The sequence below is a fragment of the Sminthopsis crassicaudata genome, chromosome 6 (assembly GCF_048593235.1).
Source record: "Sminthopsis crassicaudata isolate SCR6 chromosome 6, ASM4859323v1, whole genome shotgun sequence".
In the NCBI taxonomy this organism is placed as follows: Eukaryota; Metazoa; Chordata; class Mammalia; order Dasyuromorphia; family Dasyuridae; genus Sminthopsis; species Sminthopsis crassicaudata.
The window spans coordinates 103,933,387-103,956,857 of record NC_133622.1 but is presented as its reverse complement, the minus strand read 5'-3'; the positions used below and the strand labels follow the sequence as shown (position 1 = coordinate 103,956,857).

Genomic DNA, 23,471 nt, shown 5'->3' with positions numbered 1-23,471 from the left:
GCATGACAAGATTCTATTTTATCACTACCACACCAAAAGTAAATAAAATTTATATCACAAGAAATTAACATGCTCATGAAATCATCTCAGTTCCTTCCAAACATCTTCTCCTAAACCATTTATTTACAAATATAAATCAAAGTATCTAGTATTTGGCTTGACAAATATGCTTCGCCTATCCAGAGGAATATGCTAATTATGGAAAAATAACCAGGTGAATACAGTGACTGACCCTAAAAAAAAACAAAACAAAAAAACAACAACCTTCTATTCCAAGGAATTAATTTTAGCTAGGGAAAAAACACAAAACTTCTTTAAAAAGTAAAATAGTTTTTAGAATTTAATATCTAAACAAATCAAGTTTTTATAGTAGCAGTCACAAATGTGCTTATATACAAAGCCCATTTTTTCATTCTGAAAAAAATGTAATTTTACCTTGAACAAAGTAATCTAATGAATTCGAATAGGTAAAAATTATACTGAATTAACCAACAATTTCAGTGTAAAATAATGTCAAGTACTTCACAGTACTTCATACTAACAGGCATATTTAACATGAATTCTAAGACCTCTCTATTTTTCTTGGCCTTTTAGACACCTATTTTTAAAACACTGGTCCCCATTACTTTCATGTGAAAGGTCTTTTTGTCTTGTTTTTCTGCTTAGAAAAAAAAAAAAAAGCAAGATAACACTCATAATACATTTTTACCAAATTTTTAGTAGTACAAAAAGTATTAAGACTATATTGAACTGCATACCTTACCTATTGTACCATTAAAGAGAGAAGATATGGGTACACTCTTTAGCAAAGTAAACAGCATTCTGGTGTGCTATGATGTTAAGGCATACCTTTAAATGAATACTGTTATTCATTCATAAATTATTTACAACTGCTGCTACTAAGTGAAGACAACTATTACATGGGTTTTCTGCAAAACTGGGGGGGAAAGCAATACAAAATGTCTGAAAGCCAATATTTTAGTGTACAAAAGTAAACTTCGGTCCAAATGTTAAAACACTATATAAGCTTTATGCAGTGACCTTTTAAACATGCTATGGTAGCTCCTGAGGATGTTTTAAAGCTGGAGGTAAGTTTGTAGGTCTTGATTCTTCATCAAGAAGCACCAAATCTTCTATTTCACTTCCTCTGTATTTTCTTTTACATATCTTTACCACCACTTTTTTCTTGAGAAATAACTTCAGAGCTTCTCTTGATGCTACTGCTTTGGCATTTTCCTTACTCTTTCCACAGCCAGTACCCAAATAAACAGACTTGCACCTCAATTCACACACTATACTTTCTTGAGAACTCTTATTTTGAGGCAGATCAGCCAGTTCTTTTAATGGAACAAAAGAAACGTCTAGTGTTGCTTTTAGAGCCTCCACAGATGCATTTAGGAGTTCCCCATGATTCACACTGGGACTAAAACCACCAACAGCCACTAGCTTCCATGCCACAGTTTTATACAATCTATTGAAAAAAGGTTGCTTCTGTTTTACATCTTCAGTGGTTAATTTGCAAGAAAACCTAACAGAACTCTCACATGATTGTAAAGTGCTTTTAGAAGGTAACTGTGATGTGCTAGTTTGAGAGCTACTCTTAGAAGCCATCTGGTTTACACTTGTCAAGGAACTTTTGGGAGCCAACAGTGCTACACTTGTCTGAGAACTGCTTTTGGAAGACAACAGTGATGTAGCTGGGGAATTACCTTTAGAAGCCAACAGTGTAGCAGCTACTTGGGAGCTGCTTTTAGAGGGCAGCAGTAAAGTGCTTGCTGAAGAGGTGCTTTTGGGAGTTAAAATTTGCACACTGGTTGAGGAATTATTTTTAGATGAAATGCTTGAATCCAAGTTAGTTTTGGAAGTTGACTGTGATGGGCTGACATCTGAAGTGGTCTTAGAACCTAACAGGGGGAGTAATTCTGAACTAGGTTTGGAAGATAACAGTGGCAGCTCCACTTCTGAGCTGCTTGGGGAACCCAACAATGGCAAACTTGTCTCTGACCTGGTATGAGAAGTCAACAGAGGCAGTTCTGTCTCTGAAGCACTTCGAGAAGCCAAAGAGGAAGTGCTTTCCGAAACAATCTTTTTAGGAGATACATTTTGTTGTTTGGGATCAATTAACTGGATCCCAACAGTATTCGTATTGGATTTTGTCACAGATGAAATTAGTATTGTAGTAGGTTTATCTGAAATTTCTATATCTGAAACCTTTTCAGGGGCTGATGCTATAACCTGAGAAGTGCTAGTATTGGAGCTGGTGTTTTGCTTTCCAAAGTTCTCAAGTGCTGGCTCACTGGTGGATTTATTCTTTGTTCCAATCACTTCTTGGGAAAGTGTACTCCTTTCCAAAGTGCTACTAGAGCTCCGATTTATATTTTCTCCACTTCCCACAGGTCTAGTGGATGGCACTGCCCCCACCTTGACTTCCTGCTTTGGTGATGCCTGCTCTGTTTTGCCAGAAGTCTTCAAAGTATCCTGAATACTAGAAGAACTGCTCTTTCCTTCAACTGCCCGCTTTTTGAAAGGTTCTTCTACCCCATCTAAAAATTTGAAAAAAAAAAAAAAAAAAAAAAAAAAACAGAAAAGAAAAGAAAGAAAGGAAAAGAAGTATTTGACTAATTCCACTTAATTCTACTTAGGTAGACATTCAATGCAAGAAAGATGCTTAGTAAAAACAAGCAAAAAACTTGGCATGTATAATGCAGAGGAAAATTACTATGTAATCATGACACACTTTTCTTACAAATGAAACATATTTGACAGTTTTAAAAATAAAAAAAAATTAAGATTAAAAACCAAAAAATATTTAGGTAAAAAGTTTAGGACTAATATCCTTAAAATAAAAGACAAACATTAAATAGCATTTGGTTACGTTAGAAATATAAGTAAATATGAAATATGAGTTCACAGCACTAAAATTAACTTATGTTCTATGCTCCTATATATGTTCACATCTATGATCTGCTAACCATTGCTACTCGATATCCCTCTTTTCTTCACCTTGGCAACCAGTTCATCTCTTGTTGTATGGATTGGAGCATCTGTCACTTTGATGCCTTCAGCCATACTAAGTATTTTATCCATAACTTTTGGTGGATACCTAAAAAAAAAACAAAACAAATTGACCGTTTTTTCACAAGTCTTATTCACTTCACATACAAACCAAAAGAACGAGAACGAGGCTTCCAATTAGCCCCCGACATCAAGCAAGGATTCTCTGCTTCCTAACCCATAAATAAACGTGCTCACTGGAGTGATGGATTCCACCTTCTCTCCTCCCCCAAGCTGGGCCTGCAAGCCATTCGTCTGATCCAGACTAACGACTCCCACCAGCTGACCGAAAAAGAACACGAATGACGTCCACGCCACCAAACCGAGGGAGGGCGGAGGAGGGGGAGGAGCTGCTGGGGAAGGGAGGGAGGGTAAGGGCCTACAATCCCGTCCTCACCGGCCCAGCCGGCTCCAAAGCTCCCTTTCCTCAGTGCTCGCATTACACCCACAGGCCTTGGGCTCCTGCCACGGAGTGTCGGGCTGAGAAGGCCCAGGCCCGGCCGCGGATCACTCACCGGCACCCCAAGAAAATATGGTTGGCCCAGGCCATGGAGGAGGAGACGAGCTGCTGCAGCTGGCGACGGCGGTCCCCGCATTCCACCGAGGCGGCTTCGGTGGTGGCAGTCGGGGCCAGGTCTCCGGCATTGCGAAGCAGAAACTCGCGTCTATGGCGCCAGTGCTTGTCCGTCTCGCCGTCGCTACGCAGCGTCTCCACCCAGGCGGCCACCCGTGGATTTTGACTTAAGTACTCGGACACCTCGGAGATGGCCGCCCGCGCCATGCTCAACCCACTCGTGTCGTCCGTCGCTAGGGCAGGCCGAGGACAAGGGAGAGGACGGAGGAGGCCCTGTCACCGAGGACTCGGGTAGCTCCCGCAAACCCAGAGGACAGCCGACCAACGAAAGCCGAGCCGCAGAGCCGAAACGCCCACTTCCGCCCGCCGCCAGGCACCCCCTCTCCTTTTATAACCTCGCTGGGACTCGCGCGTCGTCGCTTCCTTCCGGCGCGAGCCCCCGCGGTAGCGGGCAGCTCGGCCGCGGTCCTCGGCTCGGGTTGGCGGAGGAGGCGGCGGAAGGCGGAGTTTAAGAGATAGCCAGCCCGTGGCGGGCGGCTTGGAACGCAGAACCCGCCCTAAAGGGCGTCCTAAAAGCCGTCGACAGACCAATGAGCGCGTAGGTCCCCACCACCTCCCGCTTTTGTGACGCACCGGCTCAGAAAGGGGCGTTCCGCTCCGGGCCGCTTGTTTCCCTGATCGGCTCCTCCCCCCGCTGCGGCAACTCCGGCAGCTGGGTATGGGCGGCGTCAGTCTGCTGCTACAGCATTTCCAGGGAAGAAGGCGTCGGCGGTGGCGAGGAACAGGAACAGGGAAGGGGAAAAGCGGACATCGACCTGGGCGGCCAGGGTGCTGGGGGTGAGGGTGATTCCCCAGCGGCCCCGGCGCAACGCGACCGGGGGAGCGCGGCGCCACCGCCGCCGCCGCCGTCGTCGTCATGGGGCGGAACGCCGGCTCCCGCCGGCCCGCCCCGGCCGCCGGGTGACGAGCGCGCCCCCTTCTGTTACGGGCAGCCGAGGGAAGGGACCCGGATGGAGCCGGGGCCTGCGCCCGCCCCGCCCCCGCTGCCGACTGATGCGTCCAGAGCTCGGCTGTCCCTGTGGCGCTCCCTACGGGGATACGGGACCGGAAGAGGCTTCTCGGAAGATTCGGAAAAGGGGCAGCCTCCGGACCCCGTCCGCTTTTCTCCGCGGACTGGAGTCCCCCCTCCCCCCGAGATATCCATTAAAACCAGATCTTTAATGCAGCTCTAAGCGCTCGGAGTTTCTTTGCGTGGTGGCCACTTGGGGAGCTCTCCGGCGCTGACTAAGTGCTTTCCATCTCTCTGGTTCCTTAGTAGGACCCTGTGAGTGAGCCCGGTGCTGTTCTCACCCCATTTTACGAAGGATATTAAGGCCAACCTGTCAGGGAACGCGGCCTTAGCCTCCATGACCCTAGCCCAGCTCTCTCCAGCGCTGAATGTCCGAAGCAAGGAAAACGAAGTTTCGTGGTTTGCCGCGGCTGTCGCGCTCGGGCCAAACCTTTGGAGGCGGTGAAAGTTGAATTTATCCGGGCTGCTCCACTGATCATAGACAGGCGCTCAGATATCCGACCTTGTACTTGTACTGATCGGCCTTTTCAGCTGTGCCCTATGGCCTTCAGAAGCCCGAGGTCCCATTCATGTCCCAAATGAGGCAATCAGGAGTAGCACTTAAATGGAAGTTAATTCAGTTTAATGTGCGATGAAAAATCTAAATAGTGTCATAGTAGGTGCTTTTAACAAATATTTATTCTCTTCCCCTTTCCTCTCTCCCCTTCCCCAAATCAAAATGATAGAGCTGGATCAAGATACATCACAGCCAACATCCTCTTTCAAAGAAACACTATGGTGAGATGGAAAAAACTTCACTTCAGGAGAGACCTAGGTTTAAAATCGGCCTCTTCCACCGGGGGCAAATCCCACTACCTTTCTCAACGTGTATCCCCATTTGTAAAAGGGGAGTGATAATGTTCATAGTATCTGCTTAACAAGGTTGTTTTGAGGTGCGCGAGATACGTTTCTATAAAGTGCTTTATAAGTCTTAAAAACAGAAATTTCTATCTTTGTTACTACAGAGAAGGAAACTGAAGCTTAGAGAAGTGATTCATGTGGTGGTCCTATCAAATGTACTGTCAAACCAGTCTTCTTCCCCATTCATTTTCTGAGTCCCAAATCTAGCATAGAATAGTGTATTTGCGACAAAGAAAGACGTTTCTCACTCAGTTTTAGTGGCTTAAATAGCATGTTTGAAAGCACTAAAAGCATTTCATGTTGCTTTAATTCTTTGCACTATTGTGCTGAACGATAAAAATACAAAATAATGTGCTAAGAGTGCATCCTATCACTTCTCTCATTCATTACCTTTAACAAACTATTTCTATGATTTCTTAACTGCCAGACTCAGAATAAAAGGTGTATCTATGTGGTTTACTAGTTGTTAAGTTTCAGGTTCCAAGTGATGTGATTTAGAAAGAGTGCAAAATACTCCCTGCTGATATTTTATATGCCCAGCCAAAATACACACTTCTGAATCCTAGAGCATGCAATACACAATTTTTAACAGACCTTTAATTTCATCAGTATGGGGAAATCACATTGAGAAATTTCCCCTAAAAAATAAGTGCAGATGATTGGTAGGGCTGTATTGCCTAGGCACAATAAAAAACATTTTGCATTCTAAAGGAAAAAAGTTTTGATTAAGCAACATGAGATTTTTGTGGATTTTTTTTTTTTTTTTTTTTTTTTTTGTCTTGCCCTATTGAAAGTCTGGAGTGAAAGAATTAGGAAAAACGCCTGATTTTTGATAAAAAAAAAAAAAAAAGGTTTTTGATAGTTTCCTACTTGTTGCAACTTTGAGAAAATTCTATTCTGGTTCTTTTAGTGATAAATAAATTTCTAAATTGTGACTTCATCCTATAAACTCTGGTTCCTGGGTGGGTTCTTCTGCAGTAGTTTTGAGAGTAAGCACCACTAATAATGATAGCTAAAATCAATAAAGGGTTGGGATAAGATCACTTAATCTTATTTTATGTAAATATATGGAACACAAAGATCTATGTGACAAGTATTTCAGTTAACCTCATGGGTTATATTGGTTATGAAAAGCAGTTTAGAAAACAAAGCAATTTCCAATAAATACTTATTGACTGACCAGTTTACTTAAAACATAAATCTGGTTAAACTATAGGTTACTCATTCAAAACTATTTTAAAAATGATCAGATATCAAAATTTCAGTCTATTTATTGTAAAATAAAGTGGACCTAGGCCTTCCTTAAAAGTAGTTATAACTGTAACCATACTGTCCTTACACCTCTTTAATTGATCTCACCTGCTCCCATCATTTGTGGTATTGTCTTTATACTAATGACTGGTAAATATAAATATCCAGCCTTAGTCTCATGAGTTCCAATCACCATCTGGATGTTTCCAACTGGATCTCTTTAATTGTCCTTTGAAACTCAGTAGGACCAGAACTACTGAGTAGTTCTCATTTTTATCCTTCTACCCACCCACTTCCCAAATTTAAGGGTACTACTGTTTACTCAAGTTTACATTTCCTAGAAAAGTACAGAATTTCAGGAGCAGCTAGGTGGCGCAGTGGTGACTTCTCCTGAAGTCAGGAGAACCCGAGTTCAAATGTGACCTCAGGTATTTAACACTTCCTAGCAGTGTGATCCTGGGCAAATCACTTAACCCCAATTGCCTCAGCACAAAAAAAAAAAAAAAAAAAAAAAAATACAGAATTTCAAAGTTGGAAGTGCCTTCAGCAAAACACCTAATCCAATGCATACCTGAAAATACTTTCCAACTACTATTTACCAGACAAGTAGTCATTCAGTCTCTACTTGAATACCTACAATGAAAAGGAGACCACTATCTCCTGAGGCAGACCAAGTTGTTGATAGCTTTGTTTGCAACTTTTGTTTGACATTAAAGCGAAATTCTCTTATTTTACTCCTTTTTCTTCTATTTGGGGTCAAAGACAGCAAATCTAATCTCCCTTCTCCAAGATAGCCCTTCAAAAGCTTATCTACCACATCGCAAATGTTCCCAAATCTAAATGTAAGTAACATCCTCATAGATGCAAAGACTATTTTGGTTGCCCGCCCCAAATGTTCTTTGGTTCATTTGTCCCAAACTATGGTTATGAGAACTGAACAAAATTCTCCAGAAGTGAGAATGAGGGACTATTCTCTCCTTATTTCTAGATGTTGTGATCTCAATAGAACCCCAAAATTTAATTAGCCTTTTTAGCTGCCAGAACACATTTAAGACTAATAATAGGTTTTAAGACACTAATGCCTAGATGTTTTTTAGATAAAACAATCTGTGCTTTCCGTTTTATTACTTATGAAGTCAATTTTTTTTTAATCCAAGTGCTAAGATTTATCACTATTACATTTCACCTTAGGTTCACCCTGATATTTCAGCCTATCAAGACTTTTTTGGGTTCTTACTATAATCCATTATTGGAGGGAATTCCCCTAATTTTGTGTCATTTGGAAATTTGCTACCCATGGTTTTATGCAAGTTACTTATAAAAATGTTAAATAGCACAAGGACTTGGTCGTTTCACTGGACACAAATCATACTCTTTTGAGTATGGTCATTTAACCAGTTCTGAATTTAATTATATTGTCACTTAATACACATCCATCTTTTCCACAAGAATTGTTTGAGATACTTTGTCAAATCTCTTTCTAAAATTTAGGTACTCAATGCCTACAGCACTCAGTTGATGTTTCAGTATAGTTACAATATCAAAAAAGGAAGTAAGAATTGATTCTCCAATTGATAAATGCTCAAAGGATATGAATAACAGGCAGTTTTCAGATGAAGAAATTAAAGCTATCTAAAGTCATGAAAAAATGCTTCAAATCATTGGACTAAAATGCAATTTAAAACAATTCTGAGATATAAGCTCACATGTATCAGATTGGCTAAGGTGACAGAAAAGACAAAAGTAAATGTTAGAAGGACATGGGAAAACTGGGACACTAATGCATTGTTGGTGTAGTTGTGAACTGATCCAACCATTTTAGAGAGCAATTTGGAACCACACCCAAAGGGCTCTAAAAGTGTGCATATCCTTTGATCCAGCAATACTACTATTAGGTCTGTATACCAGAGATCATAAAAAAGGGAAAAGGGCCCACATGTACAAATATATGTATAGCAGCCTTTTTTGTGGTTGCAAAGAATTGGGAATTGTGGGAATGTCCGTTAATTAGGGAATGGCTGAACAAGTTGGCATGTGTATGTGTGTGTGTATAGAATGGAATAATATTAGTCCATTAAAAATGATGAGCAGGCAGGTGAAGTGAGCAGAACCAGGAGAACATTGTATACAGTAATGGCAGCATCATATGATGATCAACTATGAGAGACTTAACTCTTCTCAGCAGTACAATGATCCAAGACAGTTCCAGATGACTCATTGATGGAAAATGCTATCCACAAAGAAAGAATTATGGAATCTGAGTGCAGATTTAAGCATACTTTTTCAATTTTTTGGTTTTTCTTTTCTTGTGATTTTTGCCTTTTGTTCTGATTCTTCTTTCACAACTTAACTAATATGTAAATAGATTTGTACATGATTGTACATGAATAATCTATATCAGATTTTTAGCTGTCTTGGGAGAAAGGGAAGGAGAAAAATTTGGAATTCAAAATCTTACAAAAATTAATGTTTAAAACTATCTTTACATATAAGTGAAAAAAATGCTATTAAATGCAAAAAAAAAAAAAAAAAAAAGGAAATAAGATTAGTGTGACATAATCTGTTCTTTCTGAAGCCATACTGACTAGTTCTTTGTGATTATTACTTCCTTTTCTAATTGTTTGTCAAGTCTCTCTAGTCATATATTTGGGAATTTTCCTAGGAAGCTCGGTGGCCTTTCATTTTCAGACTCCTATTCTCTCTTTTTTGAAAGCTGGAACATAAGCACTTTTCTCATATGCTGTATCTCCTGTTTTTTATTCTCTTTCAAGTATGACTGACAATAGCTAAATAGTCATATCTACTAGCACTTTCAGTTTGTAAAGTTTGTGTGTGGAAACAGAGACAGAGTTCATGTGAGCAGGCAACTAGAATTCATCAATGACAATTAGGTTCTTTCATCTTCTGAGTTAATCAACTCCCTATTGCCCATTTTTCTTCTGTTCTGTTGAGAAAAAAAAAAAAAAGTCCCAATATATAGCACTGACCATTTTTTGAGGTGTAAATACCTATCTTGACAATTTTATATTAACTAATTTGATTTTGATTATACCAAATTAAAAAGCTTTTGACAAACAAAACTAATGCAAACAAGATTAGAAGGGAAAGCATTTTTACAGTTAAAGGTTCTGATAAAGGCCTCATCTCCAAAATATACAGAGAATTGGTTTTAATTTCTAAGAAATCAAGCCATTCTCCAATTGATAAATGGTCAAAGAATACGAACAGACAATTTTCAGATGATGAAATTGAAACTATTTCCACCCATATGAAAGAGTGTTCCAAATCATTATTTATCAGAGAAATGCAAATTAAGACAACTCTGAGATACCACTACACACCTGTCAGATTGGCTAAGATGACAGGAACAAATAATGATGAATGTTGGAGGGGATGCGGGAAAACTGGGACACTGATGCATTGTTGGTGGAGTTGTGAAAGAATCCAGCCATTCTGGAGAGCAATCTGGAATTATGCCCAAAAAATTATCAAAATGTGCATACCCTTTGACCCAGCAGTGCTACTACTGGGCTTATATCCCAAGGAAATACTAAAGAAGGGAAAGGGACCTGTATGTGCCAAAATGTTTGTGGCAACCCTTTTTGTAGTGGCTAGAAACTGGAAAATGAATGGATGTCCATCAATTGGAGAATGGTTGGGTAAATTATGGTATATGAATGTTATGGAATATTATTGTTCTGTAAGAAATTACCAACAAGATGAATACAGAGAGGCTTGGAGAGACTTACATCAACTGATACTGAGTGAAACGAGCAGAACCAGAAGATCATTATACACTTCAACAACAATACTGTATGAGGATGTATTCTGATGGTAGTGGATATCTTCAATACAGAGAAGATCTAACTCAGATCCAATTGAACAATGATGGACAGACTCAGGGAAGAACACTGGGAAATGAGTGTAAATTGTTTGCATTTTTGTTTTTCTTCCCAGGTAATTTTTACCTTCTGAATCCAATTCTTCCTGTGCAACAACAACAACAAAATTTCGGTTCTGCACACATATATTGTACCTAGGATATACTATAACATATTTAATATGTATGGGAATGTCTGTCATCTAGAGGGAGTGGAGGGAAGGAGGGGAAAATTTGGAACAGAAGGGAATGCAAGGGATAATGTTGTAAAAAATTACCCATGCATATGTACTGTCAAAAAAATGTTATAATTATAAAATTAATTTAAATATATTTTTTAAAAAAGAAAGAAGCAAAAAAATAAAATAAAAATAAAAATACTGATCCTTTGTAACAGCCCCATGCCATACTTTTTTTTTTAAAATTATACCTTTTTATTTATAAGATATATGCATAGGTAATTTTTCGGCATTGACAATTATGAAACCCATTCCAATTCTCCTGCCTCCCCCTCCCCCCCCCCCCCCCCCCGCAGATGGCAGGTTGGCCAATACATGTTCAATATATTAAAGTATAAATTAAATACAATATATGTATACATGTCCAGACAGTTGTTTTACTGCACAAGAAGAATCAGATTTTGAAATAGTGGACAATTAGCCTGTGAAGGAAATCCAAAATGCAGGCAGACAAAAATAGAGGGATTGGGAATTCTATGCAGTGATTCATAGTCGTCTCCCAGAGTTCTTTTGCTGGGTGTAGCTGGTTCTATTGGAACTGATTTGGTTCATCTCATTGTTGAATTAATTATCATATAGTGAAGTATATAATGATCTCCTGGTCCTGCTCATTTCACTCAGCATTAGTTCCTGTAAGTCTCTCCAGGCCTTTCTGAAATCATCCTGCTAGTCGTTTCTTACAGAACAATAATATTCTGTAATATTCACATAGCACAATTTATTTAGCCATTCTCCAATTGATGGACATCCTCTCAGTTTCCAGTTTCTGGCCACTACAAAGAGGGCTGCCACAAACATGACTGAATTAATCTTACAACAAATAATGGTTCCCTACTGATATAATGATTGGCTTATACTCAGTATGACAAATGGATTTAATTGTTTTTTTAAAATTTTATTTATAAATTTTTTTGACAGTATATATGCATGAGTAATTTTTTTTATAACATTATCCCTTGTATTCATTTTTCCAAATTATCTTCTCCCTCCCTCTACTCCCTCCCTTTGATGACAGGCAATCCCATACATTTTACATGTGTTACAGTATAACCTAGATACAATATATGTGTGTAAATACCATTTTCTTGTTGCACATTAAGTATTAGATTCCGAAGGTATAAGTAACCTGGGTAGATAGACAGTAGTGCTAACAACCCATGCCATACTTTTATAATTATATATATGTATGTGTGTGTATGTGTGTGTGTGTGTGTGTGTGTGTGTGTGTGTGTATATATATAAATTAAAATCTCTTAGTTGGTGAGTTCATTGAGCATCAGTCTATTTGGACAACTGCCATTTTTCATCAGAATTGCTCATCTTTGTGTCTAAAGAATTCATACTAGAGAGTTTGCCATTCTTTTTGGTCTAACTTCTCCATTAAAAATTTAGTCTGTGAAATAATGTATTCCTTTAAATGCTTTGATTTCTTTTTTTTCTTAGAAACTAAAAAAAATTACTTTGTTTTTAACTTTTTTAAACTTTTATTTTACAAGGGAAAAAAAAACAAAAACATTGGCTTACAAATTTCTTGGCAAATGAAGAAAATACTGCTTTTTGAGCACACATCAGATGAAAGTAGCTCCTCCCCCCAGAATGGTTGTTTAAAGTACAGTTTCCCAAAATCTAGGATTCATTAAAGACTATACATTCTTCTCTATCACAAACTAGAGAATGGTAACTTCTCATCAAGTTTCCCATCATTTCTACCTCAGGCATCTAGTTCTCTCCTGTCAGTAAGAATCAAATTCATATAGAACTTCCTTGTTTGGTTCATTTGAAGTTTGAAATTATCACTGCAGCAGGTTAAAGAGTTAGTTTTAGCTCCTTTAAATAATCATAGGTTTAGGATTGGCTGTCACCTCAGAGAAAGACTAAATTTTTTACTCCATATTAATTCTTAATCAAATAAAATTAGTATGTCTATATACAAAGTAAATAAGATTCTGCATGATACTTCAAATCACTTACATACAATATGCTTTTTAATTTTATAATACATTTCAACATATAACTTTTTTTTAAAATTTTCAATAGTAGTTTATTTTATTTTTCCAAATACATGTAAATATAGTTTTCAACATTTCTTTTTGTGAAACTTTGGTGTTCTAGATTTTTTTCCCTTTTTCCCTTCCTAAGATAGCAAGCAATCTGATACAGGCTAAATATGTGCAATAAAGACACCAATACTAACTCAACATATAACTTTCAATGCTGCCTTGCTTGCCTTTCCTAATTTCTCCTATGTATTCTTTTAAAATACTTTAATGACCTTCTTTCATTTTAATTTATTTTTTTAAAAATTTCTTGCTTTCCAACAATCCCAGTTTGGAGCAGGGAGGGAAGGGGACTTTGAACCTAGTAAAACAAATGCCTAGTAAAACAAATGTATCAAAAATATACATCTTATTCATCTTGTGTCCATCATCTCTCAGGAAGTAGAGAGCATGCTTTATCAGCCATATGGAATCATGGTCATTTCATTGATCAAAATCCTCAACACTTTCAAAGTTATTTTTCTTTATAATATTACCGTATTGATTGTTTTCCTGATTCTCTTCATTTCATTTCCTCTGGTCCTTCCTCATTTCTGCATAATAGTATACAAAGTGTTTTATAACTCTTTTAAGCTTTTCCAACATTTATGAAATTGCATTTTGTCATTTCTTATAGTATGATAATATTCTATTATTCACATATCATAATTTATTTAGCTTTTCCCTAAAGATGAGTACTCCCTTAGTTTCCAATTCTTTGCTACTGCAAAGAGCTGCAGTAGTGAATCACTGAAGCTCCAAATCACTGCCATATATCATGTGTCTTTGCAAAGGTTGTGATGGTGTTCAAATTCTTCATCTATTTCCTCTCCACCACACTTCTTCTCTTTCTAGTTTCTGGATTTCCAGACCTGAGGGTGTCTCTGTAATATAGGTCTTGTCCCTCAAAACAATTCTGTGGTATTAGATAAATATATTTCTCTCTCCCTCCCATTTTACAGCCATGGAATTAGAGGTTCAAAATGAGTAAAGGACAGGCAGAGCACTAATTGGAATTTCAGTGCTGGGGTAGGTGGCTAGTAGGTGAAGGGGCAGTGGAAAGAGGGGAAAGGAGGGAGTTGCTTAAATTTACTTATTTCTGCAGTTTTACAGTTTGCCTCACATTGTGCAATTCTAAAGAGCAATACTATGGGAAGTGGCAGAGAGCACCAGGGATGAGGGATGGAAGGCAGGATCCAGAAAAGTTCAGCAGTACCCCTAGGCAACTGGACGCATGTCTGTGTCTGTGATGGAGAATCCTCCAGATTAAGTAGGACCTGATACTGCCTTCCCTGTTTCCCCAAAGAAATATGACAGCTGGGTCAAAACAAAACAAAACTTTCATATTCCTCAGTTCCAATCAACTACACTGTATTGGGCAGGGGAGGGGGAGAAGAGATGGAGGCAGGGTGAGGAAGTAGGAGCGAAGATTTTAGACTTTTGTAATGGAAAGTAAACTCCAGGAAAAGTGTGGGACCTTAGCTATGCCGTGGCATCCAACAGCTCCTGAGAAGCAGGGGATAGATCAAGATGGGAGAGACATGTCAATGGAGTGGATGACACTAGGGACCCTCACAGTGGAAACCAAATGAAGACTGGACCAGCTTTTATAGCAAACCACCCAAGCTGTTCCAATAAAGGTAGATAGCTCTAATGTCCTCTCACCAGAAACCTGTATTTATAGACTCCCTGTACCACATCACTGCCTCACCTTCTAATCAATTCTCTGTATCTAGAATCACACCAGCAGTTTCTGAAGGTAGCTGTAACTAATTTTCAACTCAGAAGAATATTAGGAAAGGCAAATTACTTTCTGACATGGCAATATGTAGATTCTATTTGTACTGATACCTTTAAACAATGAGATAAAACTAAAATATTCTATAATTGTAGTACTAATGCAATAGAGAGCGTGAACACCTCAAAACTACATAGGTCAAAGAATTCATTCATTAACATGGATTGCTGCCCTGTATCATCCATAGTGTTTAGCCTCTTGGAATCTGACAAATAGAACCAGTTGTGTACTTCACTTCTCTCTTCAGAAAAACACAAACTCTGATCTTTGCACTAGGGAATCCCTTGCTTCTTGGGAAACACACAGAAAAAACTATCCCCTGGACATTGACCCAAACCAACCCACAGACAATAATCAAGGAAAATCAAAGTATTGTAAGCAGGCTTCCTGGCTCACTGTCCTGGGAAAATCCTCATAATTGAGCCCAAAATTCTCTCTTTATAACAACTTACCTTATAAGCAGTGTGAAATTTGTTTGCCAGTGTTAAGGTCCTTGGTCCTTAGAGACTACTGACTTGATGAGGAAAGGAAAGGCATGGATTGATGTGAATTCTTTCCGACCAGATGATTCTATCTTTTTTCTTCCTGTTTAAACCTTTGTATTTATTGGAACTCTATGTTTTGACTGTTCCCTCTCTTCCATGGCTTTCTTTACTAGCTGTCAACTGCCCTAGTACATAAGCACTTTGGGGAATAGGGTGGAGCATCGTGCATCAAGGGCTAATTGACATCAAATTTCTTTAGACACTATAGTTTAAAGGCCAAAGTGGTGATTCCTCTTCTGAGTAAACTTTAAAAGTATTTCTTTATACTCAGAAACCCACGCTAACTTTGTTTTGTATTGAACTTTATAAGTTATTTTAAGGACCCAGGCTTGTCTCCAGGCTTGTAATTATGCCCTTGACTAAGAGCAATAAAATTTTGACCTCAATATATTTTGTAATTTTTGGAATACTATTATGGTTTCTATAGAATATTATCAGGAATTATACAAAATTTAGGAAAAGGACTGCAGATAGGATTTCAGTGAAACAAATTTTGATTCATAGAATTTTTTTTTATCAGTGGGTCCTTTCCACACTTCCAAGCATCAAGAATTGTGGCCAGCTTTTTAGGCTGCTTGTTCAGGGTCTGCAGTGAATATCCCTTACTACATTTGGGGAGGTAAGAATGGGACACACCATTTCAGAAACTGGATTTCCCCCATAATGACAGCCTTCAAACAGGCTGGATGACCTCTTGTAAAAAAAATAGGTAGTAACAATTTCTTTTGAGTATGGGTTGTACTGGATAGTTGCTGAAATCTAATTCTCAAATTTTTGTGAATCTTTTAGAACTTGTTTAGACTTATAATTAGTCAACAATTTTGTTTCAATAGACAATTTTCCAATTAGATTTCCATAATAAAAGAAATTTGTTTTAAGGAATTAAGACAGCATCAAAAAAGTATTAACAGAAAGATCTAACTCTTTAAAAAAAAGACTCTCCTCAAGGGACAATTGGTTATCTTAAATAGATTCTTAACTTATCTTCAGTTCTAGAAAATAGGCCACTGAAGAAATGAGACAATTATAAATGGTCTTCCATAAAATCTAAGTTGAAAACCTCTCCCTTAAATTAAAAATTTTCTCAAAATTGTTGAATTCTGCCTGGCTAAATTGGGGGGAAAGGGAGAGAAAACCTTTTTTTCAGTCTTAAAAATGAAACTCTCAAGACTCCTCTCACTGCATCTTACATACTGTTTTATATGTATAGTAATTCCTTATGTCCTTGTTTAACATTTATCTAGTTGTTTGAATTCCCTATGTCAATATTTCTTATTCTACAAGTTCTCAAAAGAACAAGTACTTTATTCCCTAGATTTGATTTAGAGCAAAGTTACTTAAACCGAACTGTGACCACATATAACTCATATAACTGAATGTGGGGGTTGTGAGATTATGATTTATTCTCAGGCAAAAATGGGTCCAAAGTGGAAAAGGGGTCATTAAGTAATCTATCTTTTCCTCACAATTAACTGTTTGTTTTTTTTTAATAGTGTGTGATACAGAAAATGGTGAGGGGGATCACCATTTTATTAAAAAAAAAAAAAAAAAAAAAGCTGGAGAGATCTCTAGAAGCAAAGCAGTTTATTGTACAAACCATCAAAAGAAAGAAGAACCTCCTGTGGGCAGGACAGCACTTTTAATCGCTAACACAAATACCCCTCCCACAACTGACCCTCATCCTCATTGGCTGAGAGTCTTATATTCTAACCATGAGATCCACCGACGAAATTCAATTTGACCAATAAGTACATAGGATGGGGCAAATAGGGAGAAAATGATGTCATGGGAGGATAACAGGAAGAGACTCAAGTATGCCCTTGACTCAATCCTCAAAGTCCTTCAGGCCTACTCAAACTCTGAAATAGATGAAGCCTTACTTGATTTTCACAACTGTCTTGAAAGATCTCACCTCATCTCGTTCAATAGGACCACTACAATATAAACATACTTTTACCTTCTATATTTTTTCCCTATTCACTTGTGGATCATTACATAGAAATATATTAGCATTTTTCATACTTAACACAGAATTAACTAAAATCCAGGATATGGATTTGGAATAATTTTTTTTTTTAATTTGGAATTGAAATGTAATGGGAAAAAACACATATGTACCTTCCTTAAAAAAAAATCCTTAAAAAAATAAAATATACAAAATTGCTGTTAGAATTATTTGAATTTTGCATTAAAGAATTACTTTAAATGTGAATTCTCATAACATATTTGTATACTTTACAGATTATTAACTACTAATTCAGCGCAACCAAAATTGATTTTAAAATAAAATTTTATCCCTATCTTTTACTTTAGCATTGACTTCAATTTCCCCTTGTATCTCTCCTTTGCCCTTGCAACCAGAATTTATTAAGCACTTATTCTGTACCAGTAGTGCTAGGTGCAAAGAATGCAAAGAGAAAACAAAAACCAGTCCCTGCCCACGAGGAGTTTACCTTCCACTGGTAGAGGGAGAGAGAAACATAACATGTGTGGTGGAAATGGATAAAAGCTCTGTACTATGAATTTGGTGAAGACATTTCCTTGGGAGTGGAGGGAGGAGGTAGCCTTAGGGGTCAAAGAAAGGGAACTCCTAGGTTGTTTACAGACAATCAAGTTGTATTTTATTCATCAGGATTAAGCCCACTGATAGCATGTTGAAGGAGTCCTCTACTGCTTTAGAGACCCCTTGCCCCATAACATTCCTACTGGAACAAACCTGATTTTAGGCAATTCCTGACCCCAAAGTTGCATTTTCTCATCCGAAGATGAACATACTTTCCCTAAAATCACTCAACATCCTGTTCCTATCATTCAATATTCCATAAAGCAAATTGACAGAGCAGTTCAAATAGCTGGCTGAGCATCAGATAGGTTTTTACCTATTTTCTATCCTTTTCACCTTCTCTAAATGTTTATATCTTCCTTTGTTCCTGTTGTCCTGGAGTTGCCAGCCACCTAATATTTGCCCATCACTTTATGTTAACATACACACCAGTAGCTGAGCCTTTTGCTAAGACAGAAGTGCCTGAAATAAGACATTAAGATTCATTGTTGGGGTTACCAAGACCAAAACAAACCTCAGCTATAACAAGACATGTAAGGATGAGTGCCATTTGCTTTTGTGATAAAACAAATAAATAAACTAGCCAAACACCAATTAATTAGCAACCTTTGAGGTTGATAATTAGAGATTACTCTATAATAATAATAACTAACATTTTTATAGCACTTTAAGGTCTGCACAGAGTTTTACAAATCTTTCATCTTCGCAATAATCCTTCAAAGTAGCTGCTATTATTATCCCCATTTTACAGCTGAGGAAACTGAGATAGGCTGAGGTTAAGTCATTGGCCCTTGCATCTAGAAATTGTCTGAGACTGAATTGAACTCTGATATTCCTGACTCTAGATCTAGAGCTCTAGCCACTGTGAGGCATAATTTTATTAAGATAAAGAGTAACTTTTCTTTGCCTCAATTTCCTTTCTCTGAAAACTATCAGTGAGAAACTCATTCAAAAAAATATTCATTAAGCACTTCACTCTTGGCATATAACTGCCTTCTTTTTGGTCCTACATTTCTTTGATTGCATCCTTTGTATTAATAAGTCTCAAACATTTTTTGGACTCATGACCTCTTAACACTCTTAAAAATTATTGAAGACCTCAAAAGATTTTTATGTCAGCTATATAGATTGATATTTACTACATGGAAATTAAAACTGATTCATTTTAAAAAGTATTTGTCATTTAAAATAATAATAAACCTTTATACATGAACACAAATAGCACATTTTGTGAATAATCACTATATTTTATAAAACCAAAAAAAATGAGTAGCATAAAACAATCTATTTTTGCAAGTAAGTATCTAATATCTGCCTTAATAAAAGACAACAGGATTTTCTTATTTGCTTCTGCCTTTATCTATTGCCATATTTTTTTTGGTCTAAGTATATGAATTTAAGGGTCAGGGGAAGAGTCAGGCACTGTGCAATCAGGAAGTAACAGAGGCATTGAAGCCTGAGATTCTCAGATGTGACCGCCTCTTGGGGGGGACCCTGGTCGCATTGAGATCCTCATCATTAACGGGAGGCATCTCCTTCTCTGACTGGCTGTGCCTATGACCTCATGGACCCTGTTTAAGCTGTGGGAGGAGGAAGTAGGTCTCTTTGACCAGGAGTTTACCAGGAGTCAGCAGGAGGTCAGCTAGGGGCAGGATGTGAATAAAATAGCTTGAGCTTGCACATGGCTATTCTCGAGCACTCTGTCGTGCATTTAAACCATCTCTCCATGAAGTGATGGCCAGAGATCTCTGAAGACCTCTGACAGAGGTAAGCTTGGTAAAATTAGCTTAAGTACTGCAAAAGACAGTGACTGGAGATTTCCTCTGAGAGGCAGGAATTAGGAGAGACTGGCAGTAGTGAATGCTGATTGGGTATTAACAAGGGCATTCACATATGAAGAAAATCCAATCTCATTACAAACATATAGGAAAAGGGAAGAGCTTTAAAAAAAATTTTTAATAACACTTTTTATTTTCAAAACATGCATGGATAGTTTGACAACATTGACCCTTGCATAGCCTTGTGTTTCAGATGTTCTCCTCTTTCCCCCCACTCCCTCCCGTAGATGGCAAGGAATTCAATATATGTTAAATCCAATATGTATAAACATATTTATACAATTCTCGTGCTGCACAAGAAAAATCAGATCAAAAAAGAAAGTAAAGAAAACAAAACACAAACAAACAACAAAAAGAGTGAGAATGTTATGTTGTGATCCACACTCAGTTCCCACTGTCCTCTCTCTGGGTGTAGATGGCTTTCTTCAACACAAGATCAACACAAGAGCATTAATCATCTCATTGTAAGAGTCACGTTCATCAGAATTGATCATCATATAATACTGATGTTGCCGTGTACAGTGATCTCCTGGTTCTGCTCGTTTCACTCAGCATCAGTTCATATAAGTCTCTCCAGGCCTCTCTGAAATCATCCTGCTGGTCATTTCATATAGAACAATAATATTCCATACCATTCATATACCATAACTTATTCAGCTTTTCTCCATTGATGGGCATCCCTTCAGTTTCCAGTTTCTGGCCACTGCAAAAAGGGCTGCCACAAACATTTTGGCACATACGGGTCTCTTTCCGCTCTTTAGTATTTCTTTGGGATATAAGCCCAGTGGTAGCACTGCTGGATCAAAGGGTATGCACAGTTTGATAACTTTTTGGGCATAGTTCCAAATTGCTCTCCAGAATGGCTGGATTCTTTCACAACTCCACCAACAATGTATCAGTGTCCCAGTTTTCCCACATCCCCTCCAACATTCATCATTATTTGTTCCTGTCATCTCAGCCAATCTGACAGGTGTGTAGTGGTGTCTCAGAGTTGTCTTAATTTTCATTTCTCTGATCAGTAGTGATTTGGAACACTCTTTCCTATGAGTGGAAATAGTTTCAATTTCATCATCTAAAAATTGTCTGTTCATTGCTTCAGTTTATAATTGTCAGCTCAAAGCTCAGTCCTTAGAAACCTCCCCTCCCTCTTTATCAGAATATTGATAAGGATAAAAGATCTTATGATTTAGAATTTCCAAATGCCTCTCCCCATCCCCAGTTATCAGAATATCAGATACCATCTAATCAGGATGCTTTTCCCCATCTCCGGGGTGCCTCCCTCCATCTCGGGTGGCTCACCTCATCCTGTCACAGTCCCATTCCCACTCTCAGCACTCGGACTCCCCCCTGCCTCAGTCTACCCCTGAGTCTGAGCCATGTATATATACGTCACTGAGAATTCACATTATTTGCTGGATTCTTGGAGAACATAGTCTCATTCAGCCCTGGGACAAACCATGGATCCATTTGGTCCCAGTAAATCTCTCCCTTTAAATAAATTATTAAACACTCTCTGATTTCTATCTTGCCTCAGTTTCTCCGGCATTACAGGTAAACTTGAGGTCAGCTTATTAAAGATATTTCAGTAAATCCATCAACAATCCTACTTGACACATAAAGTGATACAGCTTTAGAAGAAGTATATAGGGATTAAGATAAGAATTCCTGAGCTTGGAAATGTAGTGTACTACTAACTAGTCAAGAACCATTTGGGAAAGTGGAAGAGAAAGGTACTGACATTTGCACTTATTACACAGTGGGGAGCCTCAATGTGTGAAGATGTGACTGTCCAACAGATCAGAGAGCATCAGGGGATTAGTCTGATAGAATTATCCCTAGGGAAATCTAGGAAGACAAGATAGCAATAAAATTCCTTTCTGCTTTTGCCTTGAGAAATCTCCTTAATTTATTTGAGTTATTTAAGCCAGTGGCCTTGTCCCTCACACCAAGAATTTTATTTAAAACATGTGAAGGTCTTATTTGGTAATGTCTATGATGCAGGCCTGCAGATTTTTTTGTTGCATGAGATATGCAAGGGGCATATTTAATTACCTCCAATTCCAGTCAAACATAAAGTACACTTCCCTGCCACCTCCAGCCTGTGCCAGAAGCATAATCTCTAGCCATGTTTACCAAATTCCCCCTTCTGGCATTATTATACCAATGATCAATTTTCATTTTAATAAGCCAACTCTCTAGTCTCCCAGGACACACACACACACAGAGGGCTAGTGAGGATTTTGCAAGCTGATAAAAATATCCATGGGCCCATATATTTATCTGATTTATTAGGTGAAAATTATCATTATAAAAGGAAACTGGGGAAAAATTGAGACTGGGGGAGGAGAAAGTATTCGCTAAATTGTCTAATCTTGAAGAAAGTGATGAAAGCTTTTAGGACTACAAATGGCAACATTTAAAAACCTCATCTTCCTTTCCCTTACACCCCCATCCCACCCCACCCCCACCTAAGTCTGGGCAACTGTTGGTGGAATGAGGATGAGTTCTTAAAAACCCCAATTAATTTTAAGGAAGAAAACAAAGTAAGTGTTTTTCTTCTCACCAGGGAAGGTAATTCTCATGTTTAACACCTCATTGATGGTGGTAATACTAGGCAGTTAATTTTAAAGATGGGAACAAAGGAAGTGCTTTCATTCTCACCGGGGAAGGCAGTTCTAAACACCTCATTGAGGGTAGTGCTCTCAGGCTCTTTGGGGACTTGGTAATGGTTCCTCCTGACAAGGCAATACCAAAATCTTAGGAGAAACCTACTCGTTCTTGTACTAGTTCTCCACCCCCACCCACCAGGAAAAACATATTTTCTCTCTCTCCTAAAAGCAGTGTTAAAGTATAGCTAAATCCAATTATTTTTACAACGCAAAGTCTCACTGAAATAAATTCAACAGCTTATGCCATTGATTCCAGTGGGACTCAATGTAGTAATATTGATTCCGCAGGGCTTTGCTGGGGAGAGGAGCATAGAGGGATTTTTGTTTGCATCTGGTTATTTATTTTTTTCACTCAAAACTTAAGGAGATCAGCGTATTCCTTGTATTACTACAATTCAAAATCAGCATCAGTTACTACAGAGGAATAAAAACCAGGTGCGATTGTGTTCAAGCTACCATGAATTTGCTCATTAAAAATGAAGTAATATTTATTTTATTTGTTAATTTATTTTACTGAATAGAATCTGGCATTTTGGATGAACAGCTCTCAGAATTGAGAAAATAGCTTGGAAGTGATGTAATAAGGATTCTGGGTCTCCAGATCTTTGTGGAAGGTGGGCCATCTGGCCTGGGGAAATTCCTAAAAATGATCCCCACCCACCTGAATCTCCCTTGGGAAAGCTACCTGGTTTCCCAGAGGAAACTCCCACTTCCCAATTAATCTGGAAATCACTTTGGTCTGGGAAACAATCACCACCCTTTATTGATTTCAAAATTAGTCCCTAATCAGGAATACAGAGAGGCCTGGAGAGACTTACATCGACTGATGCTGAGTGAAATGAATAGAACCAGAAGATCGCTGTACACTTCAACAACAATACTGTATGAAGATGTATTCTGATGGAAGTGGATATCTTCAACATAAAGAAGATCCAACTCACTTAATGATGGACAGAAACAACTACACCCAGAGAAGGAACACTGGGAAGTGAATGTAAATTGTTAGCACTACTGTCTATCTACCCAGGTTACTTACACCTTCGGAATCTAATACT

The 23,471-nt window shown here is 38.2% G+C and overlaps 1 protein-coding gene across 3 annotated transcripts; it reads right to left on the bottom strand.

Annotated features, from left to right (window-relative positions):
- Positions 1–1,008: 1,008 nt before the first annotated feature.
- On the bottom strand, positions 1,009–4,609 carry CDKN2AIP (CDKN2A interacting protein). Of its 3 annotated transcripts, none has more exons than XM_074273476.1 (3): positions 4,262–4,609; positions 2,973–3,103; positions 1,009–2,543 (listed from the first exon to the last, which is right to left on the bottom strand). In XM_074273476.1, the coding sequence occupies exons 2-3, from the start codon at positions 3,085–3,087 to the stop codon at positions 1,054–1,056; spliced, it is 1,605 nt and encodes a 534-aa protein (XP_074129577.1). In that variant the 5' UTR covers positions 3,088–3,103; positions 4,262–4,609; the 3' UTR covers positions 1,009–1,053. The 3 variants fall into 3 exon arrangements, with proteins under 3 accessions (XP_074129577.1, XP_074129576.1, XP_074129578.1); XM_074273475.1 differs by having other exon boundaries at positions 3,570–4,579; XM_074273477.1 differs by having other exon boundaries at positions 3,004–3,103; positions 3,570–4,514.
- Between the last annotated feature and the right edge of the window lie 18,862 nt (positions 4,610–23,471).